The sequence below is a fragment of the Ips typographus genome, linkage group LG3 (genome assembly GCF_016097725.1).
Source record: "Ips typographus isolate SLU linkage group LG3, UJ_Ityp_2.0, whole genome shotgun sequence".
NCBI lineage: Eukaryota > Metazoa > Arthropoda > Insecta > Coleoptera > Curculionidae > Ips > Ips typographus.
The window spans coordinates 17,418,201-17,437,059 of NC_138424.1; the positions used below are offsets into that span (position 1 = coordinate 17,418,201).

At 36.9% G+C, this 18,859-nt stretch overlaps 2 protein-coding genes across 2 annotated transcripts in view; one reads left to right on the forward strand and one right to left on the reverse strand.

Annotated features, from left to right (window-relative positions):
- Positions 1-18,859, forward strand: part of Flo2 (flotillin-2) — a 262,398-nt gene that overhangs the window by 24,599 nt on the left and 218,940 nt on the right.
- On the reverse strand, positions 5,728-18,795 carry LOC145726708 (glucose dehydrogenase [FAD, quinone]). Its single transcript, XM_081975935.1, has 11 exons — positions 18,624-18,795; positions 13,201-13,409; positions 12,914-13,144; positions 11,673-11,860; positions 11,461-11,607; positions 7,528-7,697; positions 7,291-7,475; positions 7,088-7,241; positions 6,882-7,032; positions 6,614-6,830; positions 5,728-6,042 (listed from the first exon to the last, which is right to left on the reverse strand). Exons 2-11 carry the CDS (start codon positions 13,394-13,396, stop codon positions 5,753-5,755), a joined length of 1,929 nt encoding a protein of 642 aa, XP_081832061.1. The 5' UTR covers positions 13,397-13,409; positions 18,624-18,795; the 3' UTR covers positions 5,728-5,752.

Genomic DNA, 18,859 nt, shown 5'->3' on the forward strand with positions numbered 1-18,859 from the left:
TCTTTTGTCGAGGTTATTTCGTTTCAGAGCTTCTATTAGTTGTTTGTGTCTCACTTTATCAAATGCTTTGTTATAGTCAATAAATACCGCTGCATTAAGAAATTGTAGGCAAACAAGGCTTCTCTCGTACCACTTCCGTTTCTAAACCCAAACTGAGTATCGGCGATATTTTCTTCCAGCTTCTTATAAATTCTACGGTGGATGACTTTGAGGAAGATTTTTGTGTGGCTCATTAGGCTGATTGTACGGTGATCTTCGCATTTCTTGGCATTCTGCTTCTTAGGAATTGCGACAAACGTAGACCGACACCACTCTTCTGGTATTATTCCTGTTTCATAGATCTTATTAAACAGGATTGTCACAGGACAAGTAGAAGATAGCTCAAGCACATCTTCTGGTAGATCGTCAGGACCTGATATACCTATCCTAGCTATGTGCTTTGGTATAAGACAATGTCCAGATATCATCCTACAAACCATGCTTACAAATTTCTTCTTTTTGTAGTTAATTTGAGAAAATCATGTCACCTTTGGGTGCACATTCTGAATACGCAAATATGCACTCCCGTTGTGCAGTGCTAAGCTTCTGTATGTCCTAATCCATGGAGCACATATACGACGTTTAATATCACTCATTGTTTTCCTTTCCACTCTTGGCATCAACCTTTTCATTTCCACAAATGCTTCGTATCCACAAAAATTCAACTGTCTTCTCGCATCCCATCAGTTGTTTTTCTTTGGAACCCCTGCTGTTCTGCATCCAACTGCTCATTTGGAATCCCAGTATCCGTCACAATCATACGGACCTTTCCTCACTGGACCATAAATGGCCTGACATCATCACCAAAATGTATATTTTGTTTTTACTTATGTTGAGTAGAAGCAAGTTCGAATCGCACCATCGTCTGGTCAACATCAAGTTTCGGCCATTGGAGACATCCAACCAATATCCCCTTCGTTGACCGCTCCAAAGGATAGAAGTATCGTCCGCAAACATGGTAAACTTGGTCGTAATAGGAAGACAAACTATAACCTATACGAAAGTGGATGATGTTAAGTAGGATTTTCAGTGCATGACTCTTATAATTCGATAGCATTTGCTTTCTTAGGAAGAGGAAAAAACGTAGGCAATTCTCCTGTTTCATATATTTTATTGAGTAGTTTAAGTTGGATGTCTCCAAAAGTTTCAGAATTTCCTCCTGAACATTGTCGGATCCGGTTGTTTTGATATTTTTTAGTCGTGTTACTTCTTCGAGCGTTAATTCTGGACCTGAATCAGCATGAATAATGATTTCGCCTGTTACTCTTCTTCGAACTCTCCCATGTATTCTCTCCTTCAGTATTCTTTCATTGTCAGTTATATAAATTACCTTGTTTGTCCAACACCAAGTTACTGCTACGTGAGCTAGTGTCTCCTGTCATAGTCTTCCATACTTTCGTTCCAAGGATTCATTCTCTTTACATTCGTTCTGTAACCATTTTCGATAATTTTGTTGTTTATTTCCTTGCACGTCCTTTCGTTCTTATTCCTGTGTTTTCGTCGTTCGTCCATAAGATCCAATATTTTTCTGTCATCCGTAGTTTATTTTCTGCTACCAGGATGCAGACATTTTTTGTTTTGCTCCAGATATCTTCTACATGTTTTCATGATTTAGATCCAGATTTATGTCGTTAATATGGTTATTTAGTTCCTCTTTAACTTCCGTTATTGTGGTGTTTGTTCTGGATGTCTAGGGGTTTTTGAGGTTTTCTTTTTCGAATCTTCTTCATACGTATCTTGATCTTGCTAGAAAGGGATTTCTGGATACGTTGTGTTTTGTTTACGACAATGAAATCAATCTGGTTTATAACGACTTTTTGGGGCAAATCAGCTGGAGATTTCCGTGTGTAATTAAAAGATGTGCGTTATCACACTGTCTGTTTCTTGACAAAACTGGATTCGGCGGTCTCCTCTATCATTTTGCACTCCCAGTCCAAAACTTCCCACAATATTGCCATCAGAACTTTTAGCGTTGAAATCTCCTAGTAGGATATTGACTTTTGGTGTTTTTGTGTCTTTTAGGGCTGTCCGTAGTTGTTCGTGGAATATTTCGATTTCTTGATCAGAGCTTGTGCCACTCTATCTGATATACTACTACTACTCCGTAGCACTACAACCCAGGGTGGGTCATTTCCCTCCATTCTTGCTGGTGTACACCAAGGATAACCATTTCCTTAATGATGTTATCTCTCCCTCTGAGCCTGGGTATTCCCAGTGGTCTTTTTCCTGCCTCCTCTCATACCCGTTTTATTAGGCGATCGTTTTGGCTTCTCTACCCATCTTAGTCTGTCGGACTTTCTCTCCTGAATGATGTCGGGGCTTTGATATATTTGGGCAAGTTGAGCATTGCTTCTCATCTTATAATGGCCGGTTTCAGGGTCTCGAACGGAACCATATATCATGCTTCATCTTCATCATCTTTCTCGCAAACCTTCTTAGGAGCTCTGTGTCGCGAACTGTCAGTGTCTGTTTGTTTCACTGGCGTATGTTGCTACTGGTCGTATCATTGTTTGATAGATTCCGGTTTTGGCTTTTCTTGTGATAAATTTCGATTTTAGCAGGGTTTGTACTGCAAATGTACATTTGTTTACCTGTGTGATTCGCTGTGTAATCTCTTCCTGCATATTATTGTCTGCATGTCTGCCGTTATCACTGCGCCCAGGTACTTGAAGGACCCAAAAAGTTAATTACACATTTGTTCACTTCTTTGCTGACAATTATAGCTAACTACTAAACGTGATACTCAACTTCTAAGCCGGCGACGTTAATTCAAACGAAATAAAAAAACATAAAATCTATATTTCCACTTTGCTTATACATTACATTAAGGAGAACCGTCAAACTGAGCAATAGCAATGAAACAGGTGATAATATTCCAGAATAACTCAAAAACGGTACTGCGATTCAATTCATAAAAATTGTCGGCGGTAATCCTAAAGTTGGTATTACTGATTTTGTTGACAAACAGCTCCAGTTCCTTGTACTCCAAAGAGCAAGTATTCAGCTTGTTCTGAATTGCGTAACAAGTTAGCAAAAGGCGTTCGTTGGCCCTTTTTAGAAGATCGCAGAAGTAAGTTAATATAAAATTACTTATCTGAAAAAAATATTTATTACATTATTTAGTCATTTGTCGTCAATGCGATTTTTACCAATGTCAATGCTACTACGAAGACTATTAGGCCAGCATTAATTTCGTCTGATTCGTAGACATTATGGGTATTAATCTTTGAATACCAGTAATACCACATAGTCAAGCATTCAATAAAAGAAATAATCATAAAAAATAAGAAATGTTTTCCAAAAAGCATGTTAAACAAATGTACAGCTTTCAACAGTTTTAAGTAAATATTTAAACAGTTTTTAGTTGTTTTAATAGTATTAGCGTTGTCTATTGTTCGATCTATATCAAGTAAAATATTTTTAAGGTAGCACAGTATGTTGCTACACAAGAAATTAGTGAGAATTAGTTGATGAAAGTACGTCCATGATGGTACAAAAATGATGTAGCTTTCCTTATTGGCCAGATTTTGGTACATTACATAGTCCATTACAATTAAACCAAGCATTAGCAACTGCACCAGGACTAGCATAAACACTTTATTAAATACAAAAAACACATTTTTTGGTACGTTGTTCATAACATTTAGCAACTCTATAGTAAATATTACTTCAAAAAAATCTTCCCACATTTGGTTATTATGCCAAGAGGAAACTACACCAAATATATAAAGGAGAATTTCGGCCAACAGTGTTATTGCCAGTAACTTTTGAAGAATAGTGGTTTTACCTTTGTTTATGAGTACATCATATTGTTGAAATATCAGGTAACAGTTTGCAGTGAAAACCAAAACACCCATCATCAAAAAAACATTTCTGTGTACAATCTTCTTGAGCGCAAAGTTATAGTTTGGTACTATACCAAAAAATCTGAAATATTTGAAGACGGGAGCCAAATTTCTGATACCGTCAACGTTGGAATTTACATAGAAAAGGTTCACGAATTTGTTCAACATCGTGCTATAGAAAGATTGATAAACACTATAATACGGTCAGGCTATTTATGCTTTTATTGTAGTTGATAATTAATTAAATTTTGATCATCAGCGTATTATACGATAAATGATCGGAACAGTAAATAGGAGTTCTAGGAATTAAATTTGTCGCATGATGAAGTTGACTTTCATGTCGATTGGGATAATTATTATTAATGATTGCAATGAAAAGTAAAACTTCATATTCACACAGTAGTTAAATATTTATAACCAAATGACACCCAGGAAAACGCACACCCTCAGGGGGGTTATGAGATTTAGATTTAGATTTAGATTTACTTCAGGAAGTTCCCAGAGTTGCATCGGCGTCCTCTGTCCTGGAGGAAGGATGCCCCGGCTCCTGGGAGGGTGCCCTTGCTGACGGAGGGGCTCTTCTGGCGCTCTTCTTGTCCTCCATTTCTTATTTCTTCGTCAGCTCGTCCATCTCTGGTGGTCCTGGCAAACTATAGTATATGTCCAAACAGCCGGCTTTCGTCCTTCTGTTTTTACATCCTAAAGTTTTGGGGAATGAGTCTGGTGAGTGGGCGAAGTTTTCTCGCTCTAAAGCCTGCTTGTTCTTCCGCCTCCATATCAGCGTATTCCCTTTCTATTCTGCTCTTCAGTGTTTTTCCGTATATTCTACTAATGGAACTTGTAACCGCTATACCCCTATAGTTGTCGCAGTTCTTCTTGTCTCCTTTTTTGTGTATGGTTGACAAGTGTGATATTTTCCATTCCTCGGCACTTCTGATGTGTTAAAGCATCTTTGAAATAAATTTCTCAATGCATGATACAGCTTGTCACTTTTCTCCAGGATATTTCCCGGTCTTGGTGCTCTGCCATTTTTTTATGTACTAGACACTTCCTTAACCTCTGTTACGGTTATTCTTATCTTATCGTTATATATTTTATTTGTGTCATCTTTAATTTGTGGTCTATCTTCAGTGTCCATTCAAAGTACTGATATTGGTGAGATTACTTCCTTTGTGCGGTCTGTTCTCATGTTTCTCCAGGAGTCTCCAGCTTTCCGCGCTTTTCCTACTTCCTATGTATGTATTGAGCCTTGAGCATATCCATTGACCATTCTGCTTTTCGCTTATCCTTCTTCATATTCTCGCTTGTGCTTCTTTGTATCTCAGTTTGTCGTCTATTTTTATGAGCTTAAATATTTGTGGTATTTTTTCCGTTTTTCTTCAATTTCGTATTCGATATAGTTTTCGTTGTTTTCCGCTCTTCTTTTGATGACCTAGCGCCTCCTCTGCGGCAGAATGTTTACATGTCTTAATATATTTGTATTCTTCTTCTATGTTATGATGAATTCTATCTGCTGTATCTTCTGGTCCAGTCGGTTGTTATATAATATTTGTGTACTTTCATTTTCCAAGTTATTTGTGTTATATCTTGGAGGTGTTTCCTCTTTTGTTGTGTCTTCTTCTCGGTGGATATTGCCTAGTTTTCCTTTTGGTTTAGTTGTTGCCGTTATCCTTCCTTTCACTAGGTAGTGATCACTTCTACATGATGCACCTCTTTGTCTTGTTCTTAAGGACGCGGGAAGGACTAGTTCCTGGTTGATAGGGCTAACAAACCGGAAAGTACGATTCAGATGAACGGGAAGTAACATACAGGATTAAAGGAAATTTGTTCGAATATTCAGGACTTTTTTCTTCAAAACTTTCTTGTATTTATTTCAATGTACTAACATTCCAGTCTTGCTTAATAATATCGGCAGCCTTTTCCGCCACCATAACAGCAGGTATATTTGTGTGAGCGCTTAATGGCATCGGTATAACACTAGTGTCCACCACTCGTAAACGCCCGATACCATGCACCCTGAGCTTGTTATTTACTACAGCTTCCGGATCATCCAAGGGCCCCATTTTGCAGGTGCCTACTTGATGGTGAAGCGTGGAACTGATCGTTCTTAGGGCACATTCCCAATATGGGTCTGAATCGAATTGGTGTCTTTCACAGCCTAAAAGATAAATCATGATCAAGTGGGTTAGGATAAGGAAATTTTGTGAAATGTATTTTTGTTAAAATCAAGTTAATGAGGGATGCGGAAGATAATGTAACAATGGACGGTACGACTTTGGAAAACGTATACTTGGGGCATAATATCAAAATCGGCACAAATAATCAAACTGCCGAAATAAAACGTAGGAAAATAGTGGACAGATGAAGTCTGAAGAAGAAGAAGAATACACAAACGTGAATATGATGTGTAAGATGGAAACGCGGATGAAAATTAGTTAAATCAGCATAAATACTGTCATTTGACAAGTAACCTATTATAGCAGAATGTCTTTCCTCTCACAAATGTTGAGAAGTTTGGCTAGATTGCTCATCTACGACGTCATGGTCGTCTAGTGGCGAATCCTATAACATCTACTGATTTAAATAATCGGATCGCGCATAAACCTCACTTAAATATTCTAATTATGACGTTACTTCTCGCTTACAAAGTTTTGTACCATCTTTTTGGAAAGATTTAACCGGTATAGATAATTTTAAACTTTCTATAACCGAATGCGTGTAGATGTTACCTGGAACTGGTTTATCATACAGGGTGGCTTCGTATTTTTGCAAGGCGGGTTGTTTGATAATCCTATTAACTTCTCGAATAGCTGCGATAAAAGTTTTAATATCGTCGTTGTATATGTCCGTGAAGTAACTGGGGTAAAATTTGGGCCAGTGGAATGGGTTTTTAGATTTCAGCTTCATGTATCCCACTGATTTTGGGTGGACCAACATCAGGAACACCTTTGAAGAGACGCAATAAGTACGGTTTTTGATTTTTCAAAGTTATCTTACCTGGAAAAATGGTTGGTCCTGAATAGGTTTCCAGTAAGCATCGTATATTTCCTGGCTCACGCTGAGGGTGTTCTTAAAAGCCACTCCGTGATCAGAGGCTAAGTTGCTTCCAATCAGAATTGCTTCCATATCTGGATACTTTTCTTCATATCTGCTTCATTAACCACTAATTATTCTATCAGTATTCTAAGTGGAGTAAAACTGACCTGGCAGCCTTTGTTTTCATGTACATTAGTGCCTCCACTCCTCCTAGTATGGTTAAAGGGCCTCGTCCATTTTTGACCAGTTCAACTAAATTGGAGATGTTGTAGAACTCCTTCGTTGTGACTATTATACTTTCGTTTACCACATAGTTCAAACCTACAAATTTAATTTGTTTTCATGACTTTTTTGCCGAGAAATTGTTTACCCAAGAAAGTTAGGTGATCGTACAATTTTTCTCCTACGGGTAAAGATTGGATAAGCGGGATTCCCAGTTCGTTTAGGTGGTTTTTAGGGCCGATGCCTGATAACATTAAAAGTTGTGGTGAATTCAAGCCGCCTGCTGATAAAATTACCTCTTTACTAGCCTCTATTTTGTAATATTTGCGATTTCTGCAACCAAATGTCAAGTTATTCTAGTTAATTTTTTTTAAGATTCGGTTACCTGACAAATTCCACTCCGGTGGCTTCCTTTTTCTGTGGATCAATTAGAATTTTTGTTACCCTGGATTTTACTAAGATTTTGAGGTTTTTTCGATGTTTGATAGGTCTTAAGTAAGTTTTTTCAGAGCTGCATCTTAGCCCGTTTTTAATGTTTCCTTGCACAAAGGATACCTGCAAAATTGTTTTTGTTACAATCAGATTATTAAATGTGTTAAAAAGCTTATTAGCCATAACTCTAATTGACTTATTATGCTTATTTTTGAGTATCATAAAAGTTTTTTTTCATTGAATTTGAGTTTCCATGCGATGAAGTAAGTATGTATTTCAGAAAAATTGCTAATATTTTCATCTAAGGTAGGGAGAATCTAACTAGGTATGTACTTTTTGATTACCTGATGCTATCCCAAAATAAAATAAAAAATATGGCTTTACATTTGAAACAGATCTTTGTCTCCTTCTTCTTCTTACGTTAGGACTGAGTCCTATATGTTTTCATCAAGCCGGAGCAGTTGGGATGCTAAAGACCAGCTTTCATACCATCTTATAGGTCGTCGTTCAGGAGGCCGAGATGGATTTGCTTTTTTCTCTTTTGCTATCTTTGCCAGCCGATCATCTGGCATTCTGTCTCTCTTTGCCCATCTCACTACATTTTGGATATCACATATTTCCCTTATTTCTTCATTTCTCTTCCGGTCAAATAGCGTATGGCCTTACGATGCAATCTTAGTGTTCACATTTCTGTTGTTCTTAAAAGTCGTTTAGTTGTTGTGTTCTCCGCTCTAGTTTCTACAGCATATGTCCTGACCGGTCTTACGCAAGTTTTGTATATTCTGACCTTACTATTCTAGTGCTCAAATTTCTTCCTTACGCCTCTACGAGGAGGATCTAGATATATCGCAGCTGGAGTGCCTACGTAAAAAGAAGGCTCAACTTTTGAGCTCACTGGCTTTTCTACTTCGATGCCATGACACCAAGACCACCTCAAAGTTTCTCAGGATTAAAAGGAATTTCCAATCCAACCACGCTAAGAGAATCTACGATCGGACCGAACAAGTTCTTTTACATGAAAGAATACAAGACACTCACCGGGACTTGGCACGCAATCACCATAAACTTCTGAATATCAACTTACACCTGGCAAACGAATTAGGTACATTGGAGCGACTGGGTCCCATAATCTACAGGAAGTTACCACGTGACCACAGGCAACAGCTCGAATTTAGGACCACAAACCAACTTATTAAAGATTCCACGACTGTGGCTGCTGAAGATATCTCAAAGCTCAAGAAGTCAGAGGCCCTTCCACCCAGACTTTATGGTTTACCTAAAATACACAAGCCGAATGTATCTCATCGAGACCCATCGTTAGCGCCATAGGAAGCCTTACGTATGAGATAGCAAAGTACCTTACAACACTCCTTTAACCAAAAAGTTAGGAAAGATGACTTCATAAAAGACTCAGCACATTTTGTGGACAAATTGCATGCCTTAACTTTATCTCCAGGTGACGTCCTTGTGTGTTTTGATGTTGTTTCTTTATTCACTATGGTACCCATCAAAACGGCTATGGAGCAGATAGAACGTGAATTTCTACTGGACATCACCAAATTGTTCAGGCACTGCCACTAACCACCACTTACTTCCAATGGCAGGGTGAATTCTTCGAACAAAATGATGGTGTAGCAATGGGCAGTCCTCTCAGTCCGGTAATAGCAAACTATTTTTTGGAAACATTCGAAGTAAATGCTCTGGCCACCGCTCCAAAGAAACTAAAGTGCTGGTTTCGATACGTTGACGATACCTTTGTAGTTTGGAGCCACGGTGAAAACGAACTGCAGCAATTTTTGGTACATCTAAACTCCATAAATGCAAGAATTCAATTTACTATGGAGACCGAAAAAGAAGGATGTCTACCTTTCCTGGATGTAATGGTGAGAAGGAAACCTAATGGAACACTGGCTCACACGGTGTATCGAAAACCAACAAACACCGATCGTTATCTCAATAGTGGATCTAATCATCACTCTAGCCAAAAAAGAGTAGTGATCAAAACCCTATCGGAGCGGGCAAGAAGGATTTGCGAACCAACAGATTTAGAGAAGGAGCTTAAACATCTGGAAAGGGTTTTCGGATGGAACGGATACAGTAGACAACAAAGTTCAACAGAGCCCAGGAAACATCAAACTACGTAGAGAACAAACGGGGGATGTAGAAGAGAAAGTTGGTTGGACTTGCTTAAAATACATACACAAGGTCACGGATAGGATTGGAAGGATTTTACAGAAGCACAAGGTCCAGACGGTCTTTATACCAACCCGCACGATACAACAGAGTCTCAGATCGGCCAAGGACAAACGGGATCCTTTATCGGCTTCTGGAGTTTACAGGATCCCGTGCAGCTGTGGATCCGTATATATTGGAACGACTAAACATAGTGTCAACACGAGAATAGCAGAGCACAAGAGAAGTTGCAGACTAGGACAGATCGAGAAATCAGCGGTGGCAGAACATGCACTTTCCAGAGGGCACGATATTCGTTTTGAAGAAGAGCAGGTTTTGGATCGATCACAACGTTACTATCCTAGATTAACTAGAGAAGCCATTGAGATCTTTAAGCACAAGAACTTCATCAACAGAAAGGAAGATATCACCTTTGCGCTTAACCGTTATGTCAGTAGAGCCAGGAAGAAATTCCATTGGACTACGGCTTATAAGCCCGGATAACTTTCATATTTCAGATGCCTTTGTTGTTTGGGCTCTGACTTCATTCTTTAGGTTCCTATTACTTGTTAACACCTAGATATTTGAAATACATTAAATGTTCTACACTCTGATCGTAAATCGCCAGTTTACATCTTCTTGGTTTTCTAGATACTGTGAGTGATTTTGTTTTCTTTATGGATATTTGCATTTTGAACGTTTCTGCTATATACAGGAGTCTCTGAAGTTAATATTCGTCTTCCGAGATGATAACTTCATCCTCTCATCAGCATAGCGTAATATTTGAATTTCTTTTTCTCCCATTCTCCCATATTCTCTTCCAGCTTGTTTTACTTCATTAATGATTTCATCTATTATGATGTTAACTAAGATTCGACTTAGGCTGTCTCCCTGTCTGATCCCAGTTACCACAGGTATTTTATTGCCTAATTTATTTGTCGTTCTGACCTATGTACAATTCTGGGTATTCAGCTTTTTGATAACTTTTATTATATTGGGGTGAATGTTCCTTTTTTTAGTAGAGTTAAAACATCAGTTAGGCGTACCCTATTGGATGGCTGTAGGGTCAATGAAGCACATATAGGCTGTCTTGTTGAACTGCACACCTGTTATTTCTGAATCCTTGCTGTATTTCACAGATCCCATTTGATTGATTGATTACTTCTTCTGTCAATGTTTTAGTTATTTATTTAGTTTTTAATTTAGTTATTTCGTCATTGCCTGGAGCTTTTCTGTTCTTTATTTTGACTACCATTAGTTTTATTTTGTCCAAGGAAAATATCCTATTTCGGAGTTGATTAACGTTTTCATCCTCATGGTGTGATTCCTGTTCCGATGCTTTGATTTCTGTTGAGCTATAAAGTTTTTCAAAATGTCATTTTTCTACCGCAATCTTTGTACTTTGTAAGTATTCATTTACTGGTTTTTTCTATTTTCCAGTAGTTTCCATATTTTCTTTTCTCCTTTATATAGGTCATGTTCCATATCATTCCAGAATTTTTTTCAATGTTCTCTTTTGATTTTTAGAATATTTTAATTTATTATATTTCTTACAACTTTATAGTCACTATATGTTATTGCATTGGATCTGTATTGCAGGTACGATTTCCTTTTCTCTTCGGCTTGGTGTTTGGGTCTTCCCCCTTTTTTATAGACCTTTGCTTTGAGTAAATGATTTAAATTGAACTCTAGATGACAATTAGAATAAACTCACCCCTAGCTGTTCTTTACCGTTGTAGTCCACGTAAGGATAACCAGCTTCGCGGGCTGCTTTAACGAAAGCTTTAACAGACTCTGTTCTGTATGGTATATCTGTTACAGGCATTGGACCACCTTGATGCCTGTAGGCGTCATCTTGAAACTAGACAAAAGCACAGGTCAATATCAAGTAACTTAAAAACGCGCAATCTATTGAAAGACTCTTACCTCAACTGAAGAATCTTCCAGTTTCATGAAATAGGGCAGGACGTCTTTGTAGCCCCAACCGGGATTTCCTGCCGCTTCCCACTTATCATAGTCTAGACGATGACCTCTTATGCTTATCATAAAATTGATTAGAGTACTTCCTCCTAGCCCGCGACCTTTAGGCCAAGACATTCTTTGGTTTGGACAACCTAGAGATGGACAATTATCAGAAATTTATTTTTTGGGGAGATTTGATCGAGTGAGGCTAAATGACATCACAACCATATTGAGACGGGGCAGCATTCTGGAAGAAATAGTTAGAACTATTGAAAACTTGAACACCAATTCAACGACCAGAATACTTGGGAACAACAGCCTGATCCAAGAAGTGACGATCCAAGAAAGACTCTCTAAGCCCGGTACTCTTTAACCTAATCATGAACGAAATAATGAAAGACGTTAGAAACGCATGGTTACACAACTAACGAAGAAGAAATAACAAAACTGCGCTACGCGGATGACGCAGTAATTATATCAGAAAACGAGCTGCAGAGACTACTTCATCAATTCTACCTGACAGTGAAACGCTACAATATGTCGATTGCGATAAACCAGACAAAATCACTAGTTGTAGCAAAAGATCCTAGAAGATGATAGTAGAACAGGTGATGTCCTTCAGATACTTAGGGATAGTAATAACCGCCCATCAAGACGGAGTTTTTATTATATGGAAAAACCAGTTCCTAAAAATAGAAGTAAAGACCAGAATATATAAATCATGCCTAAGGCCAATATGCCCCAGAAACAACGGCAGACACCAGCAGAACCAAGAGCATAACCCGAACTGTAGAACCGAACGTATCACGACAATTCTGCGACATACAGGACATTGTAAGATTGACGAGACAGACACGGCGAGAGTGGAATCAACACCTCAACAGAATGGAAGACAATAGAATTGCTAAAATTGCGAGAGACGGAAACCACACTCTAGAAGACCGCCAGGCAGACCACCAAAGAGGTGGAGGGATAGCTGGATGTCGACGTCGCAAGAGACTCCTTAAAGCTGGAAAAACAGGCTGAAAGCCTATTTCAAGAAGAAGAAGAATAAAATGGTTTATAGTGCGTTATAAAGGCAGTTTGGAAAAATGCATGTATTCGGAAAAGAGATCTGAATTTTTAGAGATAATATGCTGAATTTCCAATGCGAACTTATTTTATTACAATAGAATCCGTTGGTGTATCAAAATTTTGATAATTACCCCAACAACTGCCGTTTTCCTTCTCAGTCGTATAACCCCAATCCAGAGCGGTTTTCTGGAACAACGGTGCCATGGCTGGTATATCACTAATCGGTGTTGCCACATCGCCCACCTCCAACAGGAGAACCTTCCATTGGGGATTTTCTGATAATCGGTTGGCTAGGGTCGCCCCCGATGATCCCGAACCTACTATGATGAAGTCAAAAACTTCTTGATTGGTCGGTGGTAGGTCTAGGCAGGAAAACAATGTTAGTACACTATTCTTAGATTGTAAAACACCGTAGTACCATTGTAGAGTGGGTATTTGCTCGTTGTGGTGCTTGAAGGGAACCATAACTCGTTCCTAGTTTTGTAGGCTTGTGGAGGGTACCAAAACAGTCGGGCAGTTCTTGACCGCTTTAGAGGACTAATTTGTGTTTGTGATTGGGTTAGAATGTTACTGGTAATAGTTAATACAAACGCCCAATGTATACTTTTTTGCATATTGTAGGTTGAGCTTTAAATTAAAAAAAAAATACATTAAATGATGGTAATTAACAGGGTTATTCCAGTTTTTCGATACGGAAGTTTGTTTCTGAACTACTCACTTTCCAAAAAGGTTTAATTTCGGTATGGATATAGGCCTACTAAGTACTTTTTTAAATTATTTTCAAAAGGTGTACAAGTTGTCTCAAAATCAGTAGAGGTATTAACAGAATTTGTACGAGTAGTAGGTATACAGGGTGCCAGTTTTACGAGTTTTCTAGTTTAAATTTGAGCAATTAGAAATGTTGCTTTAAAAATTACTTATTATTAGTACTTCCGGAGATATCCGAAAAAAAAAACGAAATTTTCGAAATTAGTTTTAATTTTTTTAATAATTTATTTGATAACTGAAAGCAAAAGACATTTCACCATTGCCACTTTTCCTCCTCTATAACGTGATAATATCAAATTTCAGTTCGTTTCGGATTTTAGTTACCAGCATCAACTTTGATTTTTCCGAGGAGTAAAATTTTGTACACTAATTACTAATATGCCAGTAATGCCCACTAATTTCTTGTAATGCCCAGTAATTCCTAATAATTAACCTAACCTAACCTAGCCTAACAATACCCATTAACTTCCTGAATGATTACAACTGCAGAGTCTAAAAAAACCTTTTTTAATTAAAAAAAAGTAAAAATAAGAAAATATGCGTGCAACTGATTAACCGGAATGGGATTATACCTGTATATTTTTTCATTTTTGTATTCTACGTCAAATTCTAGATATATTTGGTGTATTAATGTCATGTACCTATCTGTATCCGTTTCTGAGATATTTACCATTTTATGTGAAATTTGATTTTTGGTCTCCAAAACATTTTTAATTTATACATATCAGGAAAGGTTTTTTTCTTGTTTTTTTTTTGTTTTGTTATGTTAGACAAGGTTTGTTCTAGGAATAGGTGCAGAAAGACGTCAGAATATATAATACAGTGTGGTCAAAAAATCAGTTCTAAAAAAGGACAGAAAGTTTAGTTTTTCAAACAGAACACATTCTTATAATTCAGTAAAAAAGTTTGTATTACGACACTTATTTGAAAAAATCACTTTTTAAATTGATACATTGAACCACCCTGTAACTGTCAAAATAACCGAATTAATAAAGGTTCAAGTAGTAGTTGTCAAATTTAGTCAAAACTGTCTTTATTGTCACACACAACACTTTGTATAGACTTTTATATGTCAATGGATAGAAAATAAAATGGGCTTTCAAAAAAATATGACCGCCTGTGTTGATAGGTTGCTTCGTTTGGCCGCCAGAGGGCTCCAAAGCTAACTAAATGTTTTTTTTTTAAATCGGACAGTTACGGCCCTGATATTTGGCACAAACCTAGCACAATGATTGCCAAATCTTGAGTAGTAGCAAAACTGTAGAAATACAATCATTAAGGTCGATTTTCGCTTGCACTAACTGGCCAACCTAACCCGCAAAACCCATTAGGATAGTGGCGGTGTTTCAAGCAAATTTGACCCTTACGAAAATTGTCATTTGCAAAAACAGTCAAAATATTTCCAAGCATTACGTCGTGGTAGATCTAGTACGTCACGTGTTTTCCTAATTTTCTATAGTCAAATTAGCGTTTAACCAGTCAAAAAATGTTTGTGGTGCATCCTGTCACTAAACCGTAAATAACACACTTGTATTTGTAGCACTTTGTATATACTTTTATATGTCGATGGACAGCCAATGAAATGAGCTTTCCATTGACGTATAAAAATCGATTGGTTAGCCGTTTGCCCGCTAGAAGGCGTCATCGTTGACCAAATTTTTTGGGGTATCTTTTTGTTTAATCCTTAAAAATACGCTTAATTGCACTACTTTTAGTAGAGTTTTATACGTCAATGGATAGCCAATGAAATGAGCTTTCTAAAAATATTCCTATTTGGGTTGACAGGTTAGACGGTTTGGCCGCTAGAGGGCGTCAAGTTTGACCAATTTTTTTTATCACTTTCTTGGTGCATCCTTTTGTGTAATCTTCAAAAACTCGCTTAATTTGCACTATTTTTGGTAAAGTTTTATACGTCAATGAATAGCCAATGAAATGAGCTTTCTAAAAATACTCAACTGGGGTTAATTAAGGTTGGACGGTTTGGCCACTAGAGGGCGGCAAAGTTGACTCATTTTTTTGGTGCATTTTTTCGTTCAATCGTCAATAACTAGCTTATTTGCTACACTTTGTATAAGCTTTTATATGTCAATGGATAGCTAATGAAATGAGCTTTTTATTGACGTATAAAGTGTTGTAATGCCATACACCAATTATTTTTTAAAAAATATGACGAAAAAAGTAAAATCAAATTGAACTTTTGACACTCTGTATCTCCGAAATTATCAACTTTTGGGTTGAGGTAAATTGGGTCATATCGTCATACTTATTTAAGCCTCAAGAATATGCGGTAGCATTTTTTCCGCACCTTTCAGGGACACCCTGTATAGACACATAATATGACCTAAAATAGATAATGAATGGAGCTATCACGTGACGTTGAAATGACTCCACTAAGTTGTACGGGATGGCCGCTAGAGGGTATCATTGTTAACTCTTTTTTTTCGTATATTTTCCGTACAAAACCAGTACAAAGTTTTATCATTTAAGAACTCAATCTAAAACCTAACTTTTGAAAAATTACCATTTACTCTCAAAAAATGTATTAATTATTTCGGAAATATTTTGAGACATCCTATATGAGCTATACAAATATTGAAGCAAAATTTGAGTGTTTAATTGTGATTATTTCCCTGATTGTACTAGCAGCCAATAAAATTCAATGAACCTTTCTAGTTCGACCAATGAGAGCCGTTATGTACTGAATAAATCCGTAGTTGCTAAAATTTTACACTGAATAAACACCTCCTACCTTTTTCGAATACGTTTTTTTGAAGAACATTTGATATTAAACGAAACGGGATTTAGACACATATAAAATTTAAGCTATTTTCTTCAATATTAACAATTAATAAATCACTATAACGTAGTTTCCATTAAAAAATTACATAAATTATAGTAGTTTTCCTATTCAGTGTGCAAAGTTATGTTTTCCCACACGCGAAAGCAGTTAGACGAACGACGCGAAGCGGAGTTCGGATAAGCTTCAAGTGCGGGAAAACTACTTTGCACACGTGTTAGGAACAATATTTTTTCTACGAATGAAATATCTATACATTTTGTTTTTAATTTTTATTGATATTAAAAACAACAACTTATAACTATTTATTGTTATTAACAACATTAATGTTAAATGTACAGTTGGTCGCGTTTTTTAAATTGATCGCAGATAGAGCAACTGAAGGTAAAATAGTGGTACTTGGAACTGCTTCACTTTCTTTAGGATTGAAGGTCAGAATTTTGTTACTTAATCCTTTTTTATAACTTGTGGATTCATCAATGTATTCTTCAGCTACCGTAGTCGATTTCCAGCCCCCCAAGCGTCATTTTATGTCAGTGATTCCTTCTCCAGAATCGGCCAGGAACGTTGCCGATGATCGACGATAACTGTGCCCTGTGTAGAGTTCTGGATTTGGCAACTTCAAAAAAATAGCTATTTTAGAAGGCATTTTTCCAAAACTGTTTACTCACTTTGCGAAAAACATTTACCCTTTCTGTAAACTAGGAAAAAACGATTGTTTGACTTTTTTGGACGTAGGCCGGTGTATCTTCTGTACAGTTGCAGGTAGGTTCCGTTATGAACTTCTTCTGATATTATAAAGTTTCTTGCTGTATGATTTTTGGAATCCCTAATTTTAACAATTATGAGGTTTCCTTTGTCTTCAATATCTGTAGTGGTTAAATTGGCTAGCTCTTCCCTTCGACATGCACCAGCAAGTCCGAATATAGTGGCAACTTTAATTAACAGGTAAATTTCATCTGGTGCGGAGTTCATAAAACTGAATATTTCTTCTTTTGTAAAAATTTTCGCCTTTTTAGGTTTAAAACCAACATTCTGCTTTTTCAGAAATGCAGTGAGCTTATAAAATTCACCGATATCGATGTCTCTTTTTATTTTTATTACATTTTTGAGCATTGAATACTTTGACCACATTGTGTTAGGTTTGAATTCTTTGCTTAAAGTAACAAAATACGCTAAAAGTACCTCTTCCTTTAAGGTTTTTATCCCCTTTTGTTCGCACCATTGGGTAAACAACTCGTACTGTTTCTCGTATTTTTCTCGCGATTTGAGAGGCAGCAATTGCAAACTAGCCATGTTGGCGGCTTTTAGAACATCTTCTGGAAGTTCATCTTCAGTGATATCAATTTTTAAAATAGTTTTTTTAACTTAAATAAGTAAGAATAAACACTGTTGTAGACTTTAAATTGCATATAAATGCGTTGTTTGACAATGAGCTTTGGTTTCTAAGGAAACAAGCCTCATTTTCAAAGACAGAGACAAGGTGGTTTATTTACCTAAACTGTACGGAAGAATAATGTGAAAAAAGTCGTGTTTTTTATATGAAACCCCTGAATATTATTACATTTTTGAATTCTACGCAAAATTCTAAGCAGATTTTATGATTGTATAATAGTCTATATAAAACCACTGTTGCAAGGTATAATCAGCATTTTAAAAAGTGTGCGGGAAAAAATTTTTCCCGCATAGTGACCGGGAAAGTGCCACTTTGCACACACTTTTACGTATGCAAAGTAGCTTATTTGCAAACATTCGTAGAAAAAAATATTATTACGTCTGATTGTCAATCTGAAATGTAAACAAAAATATACATGGCTGAACGAAAATCTGTCCTCTGCTGGGGTGAGTTCAATATTATCATTAATTTCATCACGTTTAGTTTAGTATTTGTGTTCTAACTAAGGTGTTTTCTTGTTAATAAACTAAAATGTGAGTTTTCAGGAAATAATCTTGACATATACCCCTCGGCGTTCACGTTTTATCACGAAAAATGTGCATTGGTAGGTTTTTTGCAAAATTTTGCAAAAAATCACCTATGCACAGTTTACCCGATAAAACTTGAACGTCTCGGGATATAACCTATGAAAATAACGAATATCTGCAAAACTGCAATTATTTAGACATATCAATTTTTTTCTATTGAAAACATTTCATTTTGATACTTTTTTTTTGCTTTTGTGACAGCCCCAAAATCAAACTTTCTTTGAAAATAGTTTTTTTCACAAAATCTTTCCTGTATTTGAATAACCCTGTATATCAGTATAAGGTTCACTTACCTTTCAGACAATCAACACCACAACACAACGACAAATATTCGCAAAGTAGCGGTTTCTCGAGTTTTATACCACTTAATACAGTTTTACCGGTTTTCTTAAGGTTGGTATACGCTGCACTTAAGACATATCTTCATTTGCGGGATGTTGATGTTGATCACAGAGGCGTACTCGACTTTGGCATGCAACACTCAATACTGTATTCATATTAATAGTACGATTACAACACAATGCGGACC